The sequence below is a fragment of the Hyla sarda genome, chromosome 4, assembly GCF_029499605.1.
Source record: "Hyla sarda isolate aHylSar1 chromosome 4, aHylSar1.hap1, whole genome shotgun sequence".
Classification (NCBI taxonomy): Eukaryota; Metazoa; Chordata; class Amphibia; order Anura; family Hylidae; genus Hyla; species Hyla sarda.
The window spans coordinates 293,281,118-293,294,735 of NC_079192.1; the positions used below are offsets into that span (position 1 = coordinate 293,281,118).

Genomic DNA, 13,618 nt, shown 5'->3' on the forward strand with positions numbered 1-13,618 from the left:
TAAAAAAAATGCAGAATTCATGACATCACAAAATGTATGTTGTATTTGCTAGTAACTTCACTTATACAGTTACACTAAAACAACTAAACTGTTCACTACGTCAAAGCAGCACTGTGATAGATAGATAGATATATATATATATATCTATATATATATATATATATATATGTTGTATACCTCAAATATTCTGCATGCCAATACTGCAATATGCATGCTTTGCAGAAAGATTTTCCCTGTTCATAACAATCTGCGTCTATTAAAACAGCAATATTTGCACATAAGGGCATCACACAATTGGTTGTAATGACTTTATTATTACTTTACAGAACAGCTTCTATTCAATGTATAGGGACACATCAGACAACTATTATGTAAAGTGCTGCAACATAAAGCCACATGCATGAGGTTAAGAATGATAATAGTGCAAAGCAAGCTGGAATCTACTGTAGGACATGTTCACATTGGAACAATGAGCTGGAGCGATTTGTAAACATTGGTGGCTATAGCTCATAACCATTTTACATTAAACTTGCATTTAGGACTATAGAAAAGGCAGCATTACACACGGATACTAAGAGGCACAATCAAGGCCTGCACCACACAATTCACAATCCAATACCGAGCGTCAGTGCAAGGAAGGCAGGGACAGCACTGTCAAGCCACTTGAAATGTCACACTAGCAAGAGTACAACTTGGCAGCATAGGACACCGGCAGGAGAACAGGCAGTAAAGGGTGCACGATAGCAACACTGGATCAGATTCTGACTCTAATCCTATCTGCATATGTCTGCACTGGTATTATACATTATTCTTTAATACCAGACACAGTATTCTGTTTTGTCCAGAGGCTTCCATTTCTGGAAAACAAAGTACATTGCTATACACCTACACATTGGTATAAATGTTCAGTAAAGAATCTAGGAGCAAAAATAAAACTTTCATTAGCAAATATAAAGATTGGGTTAGTCCACTATACATTTATATAAAATACTTCACTATATAAACCATTGAACTATTCTTATTGCAGCTAAGGTTTACCATACACAGAGTTCAGTGCCAACTCTATAGATGGAGATACAGCCTAGCAGTTAGGTGTTCAATGGACTGTGGATATACATAAAAAACAACAGCATACATTTTCTATAATGTTTAGAAATGCCAATGCCCCAGACAAAGTATATAATGTAGAATTCGCACATAAGTAAGAAACCAGCGACTTTTAAATCTATCCATCCAACAAAGCATTATCCCCAATATCGAAAAACAAATCCCTTTATAGTGGTGAATATAGGCACATCAATTAAATACACACATACATACTCATACCACTGATTAACCATAATATTAAAAGGGAATCTGTCAGCTCTAGATCATGCTCAAAGGTCTTATCAAGGAGGCAGTGCTGAGCCGCAGGGTATATACCTTCTCACTCCCCCACTCCTTGCGTTAATTGATTGAAGAACACAGCTCAGTGCTGGAAGACAAGCCCTGTACATCAATCAATCAAGGCAGGGAGGGAGTTAGTGTGTATCCTGCAGCTCAGCTCTCTTTACATCTACAATCCTTTATGGCTATGTTCAGACAGTGGAATTTCACCAACAGCGGAGCGCCAGCAGAACTTGCCTGCACTAGGACATGTCTTTTCTTTCTACGGACTCTGGAATCAGGATTTCTGCTGTATAAACATCTGCTGCGGAAATTCTGCCATGTGCACAGTGGCATTCTGTACAATGCATAGTGGCATTCTGTACAGTGCATAGTGGCATTCTGTTAAATTTCGCACGGAAATTCCATTGTGTGAACATGGCCTAAAACAGCTCTGACCCATTAAAGTGTGGTATCCACTAGACCTCTGATGGTATCCTGGTATCTGGCATATAGAAGTTAGCAGAAGATCATTTAGAGTACTCTAGTGCTGACTATTCCTCCTCAGTTGTGCCCGGGCTGAAAAAAAATAAAAATAAACTTTTACTCACCTTCCTGCGTTCCCCGGAGCGCTGCTACAGCTGATTAGTCCTCCGGTCCAGTCTTCTGCCTTCTTCCTGTGTATGGATTGTCACACGGCGCTCAGCCTATCACCGGCAGCAGCGATGTCCCGCCTAGGCCAGTGATAGGCTGAGTGCCGTGTGACAATCTGTACACAGGAAGAAGGCAGAAGACTGGACCGGAGGACCTATCAGCTGTAGCAGCGCTCCGGGGAACGCAGGAAGAGGAGCACAACAGAGGAGGAATAGTCAGCACTAGAGTACTCCTTTAAGTCCCATTAAGTAAGGAGGTGGGAATCCATGAGATTTTTCAGATTTAGCGAATTTGAAGACCAAGCCAACAGCATGAACTCTTTGTCATGTTACAAAATAGTTTCTGAACAATTTTTGGCATGGGGCAGGGAAAATTATCCTGCTGAAAGAGGACAATACCAGTAGGGAATATGATATGACTGAGTAGTTGGTATATGTCAAAGTAACATCTACCAAAATGCCAGGACCTACAGCATGATATATAGTTTTGTATTTCTACTTAGAGGCAACAGATGTCATTTGCATCTGTGAAAGGGGAGATCCTACCTTTAAAGGGGTACTCCGCCCTAGACATCTTATCCCCTATCCAAAGGATAGGGGATAAGATGACAGATCGCCGCGGTCACTCTGCTGGGGAGCCACGGGATCCCCGCTTCGGCACTGCGCTATCATTACAGCACAGAGCGAGTTCGCTCTGCACGTAATGACGGGCAATACAGGGGCCGGAGCATCGTTACGTCATGGCTCCGCCCCTCGTGACGTCACAGCCCGCCCCTTTCAATGCAAGTCTATGGGAGGGGGCGTGGCGGTCGTCACGCCCCCTCCCATAGACTTGCATTAAGGGGACGGGCTGTGATGTCACGAGCGGCGGAGCCATGACGTCACACTGCTCCGTCCCCTGTATCGCCCGTCATTACGCACAGAGCTAACTTGATCTGTGCTGTAATGATAGCAAGGTGCCGCAGCGGGGATCCCCGGGCTCCCCAGCAGCGGGACCATAGCGATCTGACATCTTATCCCCTATCCGTCTAGGGGCGGAGTACCCCTTTAACGGTTACTGAAAACTCGGTGTAAATCTACGCTCATCCATTTTTATTGCATCACCCTCACACATCTATGGCATCAATAAGCAACCAGCTGTATACAGCAGAGTGGGACCTGCACTGGGATGGCTACAAATCCATTGTGTTTTACTCTTCCATTACAACAACCTACAAATGCAAAAATCAAGGTTTACATATAGGGGACGGAAAAGTCGCAGCTATACAAATTTCATGGGTTTCCCGTAACACTTTTCTAACGATACAGGGATCTTGTCATATTTCCCGACGATTAACATGTGATGGATTGTGATGGTAACCCAGCCATACCTTCCAAAATAAATCCATGACAAGTACATACACTGGTGTGTATTGCAGTCAAAATTTAGGTCCAGTTTTAGGATGTGTTCTACCGCCCAACACAGACCAGATGGAAGTGATGGTAATAGACATAGATTATACATGACCTTCTGCCCTTTTCCAAACAACCTGTAGGTGTACGCTCCATATCACAAATGAAAAAGGCTAGATTGTAAAAGATACATGACATGCCCTTTCCAGAAGGCTAATCCGTATAAATGGGAACCAGTTCCATGCTGCCTGAACCACAGAAGAGGGTTTAAAATATGACTTTGACGGAAACGCTGCAGCATTTCAGAGTGGATCATAGATTACTTTAAATAAGGGAACTTGTAGTAGTTCAGGCAGTATGAAACTGATAACACATTGCTTTAAACTGGCCATACACTACAGATTTTAGACTGATGGCTTTTTGTGTGACATAAACAAATGTGATAGATACCAACCAATGGTAGATATCAATAGAAGATATAATCTGATGTCTTAGGTTGTTTTGGTGGTTGTCAGGTGCAGTAGTTAAAAAAAATCATGCGCATCATTTCGATAGATATGTATCCAACCATCTGAAGTAAAAAAAAAAAAAAAAAAAAGACCGTTGAATGGTGATTTCCTATTCTCATACATCAATGAGTCTCCATGATCTGCTTGTTCTGAATCTATTTCTCATCTTATTCTATTATGCTGATCCAAACATATTCAGAATCAGTGTTCTAGTAACCAAAGTTCTTCACAGAATATGTGCTTCTTTAGAGTTTCACTGATCAATTCCAAAAATAACATTTTGATTTTTAAAATTTTAGCGTACTGTATTTAGAGGTATGAATACAACACCCCTAAATACAATACCAACTAAACACCAACACCCCGAGGTCAAAAGCCCCCATTCAATTTGACCCACACCTAAAAAGTTACTTTTATGACATCATTTAGGGGAGAAAATTATAATTATATATATATAATCTCTTAATGATCAACACAAAAGTTAAAAAGCCAGTGTCCCAGTGTGTATCAAGAATGATAATATAAGAGGGAATCACCTTCAGATTTATAAACACTCTGTCTCAGACCAGTAGAGTCTGCAGTGCTCTGCTAAATACACACAGGGTAACACCAATTTAAAACAATTCCCTTGCCACCTCAACATGTTTCACAAAAAATGTGTGTCATCAGGAGGCTACAGAGGCAATTTTGTTTTAAAGGAGTAGTCCAGTGGTGACCCAGTGGTGAACAACTTACCTGGGGCCCCCTGCGATCTCCTGTACGGAGCCCCGACAGCCCGCAGGAAGGGGGCGTGTCGACCTCCGCACGAAGCGGCAGCCGACACGCCCCCTCAATACAACTCTATGGCAGAGCCGAAGTGCTGCCTTCGGCAATCTACGGCTCTGCCATAGAGATGTATTGAGGGGGCATGTCAGCCCCGCTTCGTGCGGGGGTCGACACCCGCTATCTGGCCGGAGAGCCTGGCCCCCGTACAGAGAGATCGCAGGGGGCCCCAGCGGTCAGACCCCCCCCGCGATCTCAAACTTATCCCCTATCCTTAGGATAGGGGATAAGTTTTTCACCACTGGACTACCCCTTTAAACTTTGACCCCAGTCTATTGCCCCCCGGGTGTTGGCTTTTAATTCTTTTATAAGACACCGTATTACCCCGGAGGTTCCCAACAATAGCAGACATGAAACAAGTTCTTCAAGGGATCTAAGTCTCTTCTTCATTCTGGAGCTACAGCTGACAATAGATGTGTCACACCCATACAGTACAAGCACAGACTATTTTGCTGAATATAAGTGAAGTAGCCCAAGCTGAGCTAATATAGGAAGATTTTACACACCAAAAATCCCCTTTAAATCCATAGAGACAAAAGGCTGCTGCTTATGTCAGGCCTCCTCTCCGTATACAGGAATTGTCCCAGTAGCCAATGGAAGAGTTTCCATAAATACTATTATATTGGGAAAGTGATTCTCAAATATATTCGGCTGCAGCTTAAAATGGAATGTTTATTATCCCATAGATCTATATTATACATTTATAAGCATCTCAAAAAGCTGACAGATGACTAGATAGCTGCAGTATAAACCTTAAGCCATTTTTGCTCATATTACATGTTTTACCAAAATATATATATGTATATATATCTAGATATTCATTTTAAAAGTGCAATACACATACACAATCTAATGTAAACATATATAGTTCAAATGAAAAGATAAAGACTTCTGATGTAACACCTTGTTACTCCCGAGTTATTCATTCATGGAAAACTGGCAGGATACCCCAAGAATTGGGGGAAGTGCTATGTGCCTACTTGTATTGCACTATAAGGTCCCTCCCATCCCTTTGCACCATTGTATTGCTTAAAACTAGATACAAATATATGTAAGTGGTAAAAAAAAAAAAAAAATGGAAGCAAATAGTCAGTTTTCAATTATTGAAAACTGGGCCACATAGTCCCACCTGAGTACATATCACTAACATTTATAATATAACATGAAAAGTATATACTGTCGTCATATATTTAGATCATATGAATATCTATACAATTAGAAGCAGAATGAAAAAATAAACATTTTGAGATTTACAAAATTTTACAAAAAAGTGAACCATACAGCTCTATTACTCTTCAAAGGGTTCTTGTCAGCAAAATGGTAGACAGACCACAACTGCATCTCTTTTAGGGTCTTCCACTTCACGCCTCATGTTTTCTCTGAATAGGAATAATTACAGTAAAAAGCATTTAGATGGTTAAACACTGATCACAAATCAATACATAATATATGTCCCTTCAATAAGACTGCACATTGATAATTGTGACTGATAAGTCTGCCCTAAAGTACTGTGGAGAAATGAACCAATAAAGCTGGTCACACAGATGTGATAGCGGTCAGCTGAACATTTATTCTCTCCCGACCTCAACATACACATGAATGTTCACCTCGGCCAAGCATTCATGTGTTCTGAATTTGGGGAAGACTCCTTTGGTGACAACCTCTCTAAAAACAGTAGGATTGGGCAATTAAAATCAAATATGACCGCTCCTTCTTTCCCAGACAGTCTGGAGGCTCCTGTACACATTTTAGTTTGTGGGTCCTGCTGACTGTTTCTCTAATGTGTATGGGGGTCTTATGTGTCAGTGAAGGGTACTAACATGTTGGCTTCTGTAAAGGGGGAGGGGGTGGGGACATGTAGTAGGAGGGCTCTACCCTTTGTAGTGGGTCTCTACCCGGACAGAGGGGGGGATCCCAAGCAAAGTGTCCCCTCTCTTACAGCCCTATGCCATAATTTGGCATATAAAAAAAAAACTTGTCTAAAGAAAACCTCTTTGATCAGGTGATCCTGATATTACTACAATGGATGCACTGAGGAGTACTGCAGTGTGACTATGTGCAGAAGTTATTTTATTTTAAGAACAATGTAACAAAACAAAAAATATATATATAATAATAATAAATATATATATATTTACACACACTATATATGAATAAATAAATATATGTTGCCCTGTATGGTCCTCTATTTGAATATTTGATAAATTAGTTATAAGGCCAATGACAAGGTATGTCCAATAGAAAGGACTGTATTAACCCCTTCCCGCTATAGGATGTATGCATATGTCCAAACATCCGACACGTCCGCGCATTTGGACGTATGCATATGTCCTAGCGATCTCCGGCACTGCTGCGGGCAGTGCAAGAGATTGGCGACGGGACCCGGCTGTTAATCACAGCCAGAGTTCCGCCGCAGCTGCCGGAGCCGAGATCGCGCCGGTCCCGGCAGCATTAACCCTATAGATGCGGTGATCAATCCTGATCACAGCATCTATGGTGTTGACAGGGGGAGCACTCTCCCCCTGTTCACCAATGGCGGCGCCGCAATACGATCGCGGGTCGCCGTTGGTTGCTATGGCAGCAGGAGGTCAGATCATGACCTCCTGTCTGCCTGCTACGGAAGCCTGTGAGATCCAGCCCCAGGCTCAATCGCACAGGCTGCACAGTGTGCAGCTGATCGGGTCATACTGTGTTGCAGTACAAATGTATTGCAGCATAGTATAACCTGTAAAAAATTAAAATAAAAAGTTCTTCAATAAAAGGATGAAGTGTAAAAAAAATAAATAAATAAATAATAAAATAAATAAAATGCCCTGTATTACCCCCCAAAAAAGATCACAAAAACACAAATCATATACATAATAGGTATTGCCACGTCCGTAGTGACGTGTCCTATAAAACTATAATGTAAATTATCCCGCACGGTTAACGCCGTTAAAAAATAAAAATAAACAAAAAAGCGCAAAATTCGCCAATTTTGGTACAAATAGCAGAATAAAAAAGATCAAAAGGTAGCACTTATTGCAAAAATAATACCAATAAAAAGTACAGCTCATCCCGCAAAAAATAAGCCCTTACTCAATGGCGTCGGACGAAAAATAAAAAAGTTACGGCTGTTGGAAAATAAATGGCAGAAAAAGAATTTTGCTCAGAAAAGGAAAAAGAACACATATAAAATGAGTATCGCCATAATCGTACTGACCCACAGAATAAATATAACATCACTTTTATCGCACAGTGTACACCATAAAAAAATATGTTTTTTAAACGCCAGAAATTTTCCAGTTTTTCACAATATTTTTACGTTTTTCACAAAAAGTGCTGCATGTGTCAACAAAAATGCACCACTTTTATAAAGTACAATATGTCACGAAAAAACTATCTCAGAATCCCTCCGCTCAGAAAAAGCATTCTAAAGTTATTACAATTTAAAGAGATAAAAAAAAGAGCCTGGTCATTGAGGTAAAAAATGGGTCCGTCCTTAAGGGGTTAAAGAAGGTGTCCACTCACCTTGCAGCCATCTAACTTGGATTGCTGGTCCATAACCCTTTTCATTCTTGGCAGAAATCCTGAATACCACCGCAGGCCGGGAACTGCAGTCGACATGAGCATTTGCAAGCTGGGAAGTGGTTACAGTGCATGATGTCTCCAAGCCACTGTAAATCTTTACAAATGCCAGCTGGTTCTGAGCCTCAGGGAGGGAAGTGCGGATGGCTAGATAGGCAGAATATTCTAATATATTTCCTGTTGGCGAAGAAGGGGATTCCCAGGAAATATGAACACAGTCTGTACTCTGCAAAATAAACAAATATATTATTTAACCTGTAAATCATTCTGTACAAAAAAAAGCTGGATTTCTAAACAACACAACCCAGAAGAGTGATGTGATCTACGGAACTATGACAATGTTTGGTTTAGCAAGGTCTTCCAGTTCCATCCTGAAATTTGGCACAATAAGCAAATTAATAAAAAAATGCTGTGCACCATATTTAGTATAGGTTTTAGAAACTTTATTCAGATATAGGGGTGTGTGTTCAGAAAAAAGGACGTGGCTCAGCGTCAAAGGATGCACGGCATTAAATGCACCAGAATGTTGGCACGCCAATTCTGGCTCAAATTAAGCCAATCAGTAGGTGGTATAAACCAACTGTATAGTGTAATGATGTGCCAGATTTATCAACCAGCCTAAGCCACCGTGACAATCCACTCATTGGCTACTTGGATCTGTTTGAGAAGCAGCCCCCATTCTTTAATTTTACACCTTTCTACATTGACCGACTATGCAACACAAATATGAAATCCAAACAATAGTGCACTAAACACGTAGGATAAAGCTAAATGAGTCTTTATTGAAAGCATACATAGAAAACTAGAAACATACTATTTAAAAGCACCAGAGTACAGCAGAAAATAGGTATGGAGGACCCTTTAGACATGGATACAAGATGGAATGCAGAATTACAATAAACAATAGCATGTAACAATAAAGGGATATAGACTAAAAGTAATGAACTCCAGCATTAGCAACAGGAGTATTCCAAGAAGGTTGCCAAACCATACCTACCCAACGATCGTTTCACTACAGGCGAGCTTCCTCAGGGGGCGTGACTAACCACAGAACCGCCTCACCTTACATAGGATATACCTGACCAATCAAACATAGCTGTTGCTGATGGACATTCCATTGCACCAATAATAATGCCGATGCCGGCCTTAAAACATGTGCCCACAATAGAGTATATAATTGAACACACCCCCATTCATTACAGGACATAGTGTGCAGCCTGCAGCCCAGAACTGGAAGGTCATTGTGACCCCGCTTACTGCGCAGGCGTTCTCTGCAAGGTTTACCACATGATCTCAAATGGTGGTCATGTGACCCACACGCTAGAGAGCGCAGACGCCGGCATATCTATCCGTCGTGCGATCACGAGCGCAACGTCACATGACGGCATGATGCAGTCACATGATAGAAGCTGAACACGGACTTCTGGACGCAAAGAAGTACCTATCTGTGTTAACCTCTTAAGGACACAGGGCATACCTGTAAGCCCTGAACCTGGTCCCGGTATAAAACGTCATACCGGGTCTGTCCCGGCGGCTAGTGATAGCCAGGACCCTGGGCTAATAGCGTGCGGCACCGATCGTTGTGCCGCACACTATTAACCCTTTAGACGCGGCGTTCAAAGTTGATCACCGCAACTAAAATTAAAGTAAAAGCTTCCCGGCAGCTCAGTCGGGCTGATCGGGTCCATCGTGGTGAAATCGCGATGTCCCGATCAGCTAGAACGTGAGCAGAGGTCCACCTCACCTGTCTCAGTCGCGTCCGATCAGCGATTGATTTCTCCAAGCCTGAGATCCAAGCTTGAGCAATCGACTGCCGATTACACTGATCATTGCTGTGTCAATGCATGGCAATGATCTGTGTATGAGATCGGTATGTGCAGTGAAATAGCCACCAGGGCTAAAAAAAAAAGTGTACAAAAAAAAAAAAGTTGATAAAGATCATTTAACCCCTTCCTAATAAAACTAAGAATCACCCCCCCCCTTTTCCCATTTAAAAAAAAAAAAAAAAAAAAACTGTGCATCACGGCGCAAAAAATGAGCCCTCATACAGGCCTTACGTGGAAAAATTAAAAAAGTTATAGGGGTCAGAATATGACAATTTTAAACGTATAAATATTCCTGCATGTAGTTCTTTTTTAAGAAATAATACAAAATCAAATCTATATAAGTAGGACATCAATTTAATCATATGGACCTACAGAATAAAGAGAAGGTGTCATTTTTACCGAAAAGTGCACTGCGTAGAAACGGAAGCCCCCAAAAGTTACAAAATGGCGTTTTTTTCTTCATTTTTTTTCATGGCATTTTTTCTTCATTTCTCCCTTCAAAGAAAGGGAGAAATGAAGACCAAAAGAAGGGGGGGGGGAGAAGGGGCAAGAAATAAAAGATAAAAGCCAGTGACAGGATAAAGCATAGGTCAGGAACAGAAGATGGAAGAACTCCAACATAGACCTTAATGATTCATTTATTTTCGCTCCATTCCTATAGTGTAGGATTATAAACTTGTGCTTAATCCTCATAGATATGTTGTTTAGAACTTTGGGATGTTGGTTTTTGGTCCCCAGTGACTAACCTTTGAGTTATTCCCTCTTTATGACAGGTTTTTAACTTTCTTAATTTTAATATTCTTATTCAGTTCTCGCCTATGGAAACATTCTATGTTGGAGTTCTCCCATCTTCTGTTCCTGACCTATGCTTTAGCTAACATACTGTCTTTTATTTCTTGCACATTGTCTTTTATGTCCGCTTCTTCCCCCCATCTTTTGGTCTTCATTTCTCCCTTTCTTCCCCCCTCAAACACCCCCCCCCCCCCTCCCTCCCTGGTTTTATATGGTGGCGGACCATTTTATAATTTTTGTATAAGGGGTTATATATTTATTCACGCAATTATTTATACATTCACTAGTCACTTTACCTGTATTTTATTATGAGTATATAGTTTTAGTCGTCCCCCCCCCTTTTGATTATGTCACAATTCCATGACCTACTGTGTCACTTGGCATTAATTACTTGTTTTGTAATGAGTATTTTTCATACCATCCACATTGATCACTAACTGTAGCACAGAATTGTTTTCATTTTATTTTACATATATTGTTCATTATCATAATTTTTGCGCTTTTTGTATACTTTAGATTTTTTTTTTTATCTTACGCTGCTTTCACACTATAAAATTCATCCGTTCTAAAGATCCGTTTGATGTTCCGTTATGAAAACCCTGAAAATCGGCCATTAAACGTCCATTAGAAAATTCCATACGTCCGTTAGAAAATCCCATTATAGTCTATGGGATTTTTACATTATCCGTTTTAATCCGTTATGAATAACAGACGTTATTTTGTGACGGGAGAATGGACGGAAGAAATAGTACATGCACTATTTCTCCCGTTACTATCTTCTGTTACAAAATAATGTCTGTTCATAACGGATTAAAACAGATAATGTAAAAATCCCATAGACTATAATGGGATTTTTTAATGGACGTATGGGATTTTGTAATGGCCGTTTAATGGCCGATTTTCAGGGTTTTCATAACGGAACATCAAACGGATCTTTAAAACAGATGAATTTAATAGTGTGAATGCAGCCTTATATTTTTCATTATTATTATTATTAATATTGTTATGTCTAATTTGATTAATCAATTACCATTTTGGTTTCTGGTTTGTACGTGAACATCATCTTGCATCATATGTATGTCTTTCTCCCCATCAAGTTGATATTCTCTATATTTTGTGTGGACTCTATCATTCACGGGCACAATCACACTTATCACGTTTGTTCACAGGATTTGTTTACACTGTTTGCGGTTTGTATGGGTATTGAGTTTTCTGTCTGTGTGTCCGTTTATTAACACAGATAGGTAATTTTTTGCGAATGCGTCCAGGAGTCCGTGTTCAGCTCCGATCATGTGACGGTATCATGCGGCCATGTGACGTTGCGCTCGTGATTGCACGACGAATAGATATGCCGTTGTCTGAGCTCTGGATCATGTGGGTCATGACATGACCACCGTTTGAGATCATGTGGTAAACCACATGACCGCAGGAGCCGGCGGAGAACGCCGGCACCTGCCCAGTGAACGGGGGCACAATGACCTTCTGGTTTCAGGATGCAGGCTGCACACTATGTCCTGTAATGAATGGGGGTGTGTTCAATTATAAACTCTATTGTGGGCACATGTTTTAAGGCCAGCATTGGCATTATTATTGGTGCAATGGAATGTCCATCAGCAACAGATACAGTGGGGCAAACAAGTATTTAGTCAGCCACCAATTGTGCAAGTTCTACCACTTAAAAAGATGAGAGAGGCCTGTCCTTTCCATCATAGGTATACCTCAACTATGAGAGACCTAATGAGAAAAAAAAAATCCATAAAATCCCATTTATTTGCAAATTATGGTGGAAAATAAGTATTTGGTCACCTACAAACAAGCAAGATTTCTGGCTCTCCCAGACATGTAACTTCTTCTTTAAGAGTCTCCTCTGTCCGCCACCCGTTACCTGTATTAATGACACCTGTCTGAACCCATTATCACTATAAAAGACACCTGTCCACAACCTCAAAATGTCACACTCCAAACTCCTCTATGGCCAAGACCAAAGAGCTGTCGAAGGACACCAGAAACACAATTGTAGACCTTCACCAGGCTGGGAAGACTGAATCTGTAATAGGCAAGCAGCTTGGGGTGAAGAAATCAACTGTGGGAGCAATTATTAGATAATGGAAGACATAAAACACCACTGATAATCTCCCTCGATCTGGGGCTCCACGCAAGATCTCACCCCGTGGTGTCAAAATGATCACAAGAACGCTGAGCAATAATCCCAGAACCACACGGGGGGGGGGGGGGGGGGGGGGGACCTAGTGAATGACCTGCAGAGAGCTGGGACCAAAGTAACAAAGGTTACATCAGTAACACACTACACCGCCAGGGACTCAAATCATGCAGTGCCAGATGTGCCCCCTGCTCTCAGCCAGTACGTGCCTGTGCCCATCTGAAGTTTGCTAAAGAACATTTGGATGATCCAGAAGAGTATTGGGAGAATGTCATATGGTCAGTTGAAAGCAAAGTAGAACTTTTTGGTAAAAACTCAACTTGTCGTGTTTGGAGGAGAAAGAATGCTGAGTTGCATCCAGAACACCATACCTACTGTGAAGCATGGGGTTGGAAACATCATGCTTTGGGGCTGTTTTTCTGCTAAGGGACCAGATGACTGATCTGTGTAAAGGAAAGAATGAATGGGGCCATTTATCGTGAGATTGAGTGAAAACCTCCTTCCATCAGCAAGGACATTGAAGATGAAACG

General features: G+C 41.2%; 1 protein-coding gene across 3 annotated transcripts in view; it reads right to left on the reverse strand.

Annotated features, from left to right (window-relative positions):
* Positions 1–2,963: 2,963 nt before the first annotated feature.
* The window catches only part of HCFC2 (host cell factor C2), a 46,309-nt gene continuing 35,654 nt past the window's right edge, over positions 2,964–13,618 (reverse strand). For all 3 annotated transcript variants that reach the window (XM_056574522.1, XM_056574520.1, XM_056574521.1), the window contains 2 exons: positions 8,252–8,534; positions 2,964–6,120 (listed from right to left, as the gene is read on the reverse strand). In XM_056574522.1, the coding sequence (XP_056430497.1) occupies positions 6,110–6,120; positions 8,252–8,534 (294 nt within the window). In that variant the 3' untranslated portion in view covers positions 2,964–6,109. The remainder of the gene's footprint in view (positions 6,121–8,251; positions 8,535–13,618) is intronic.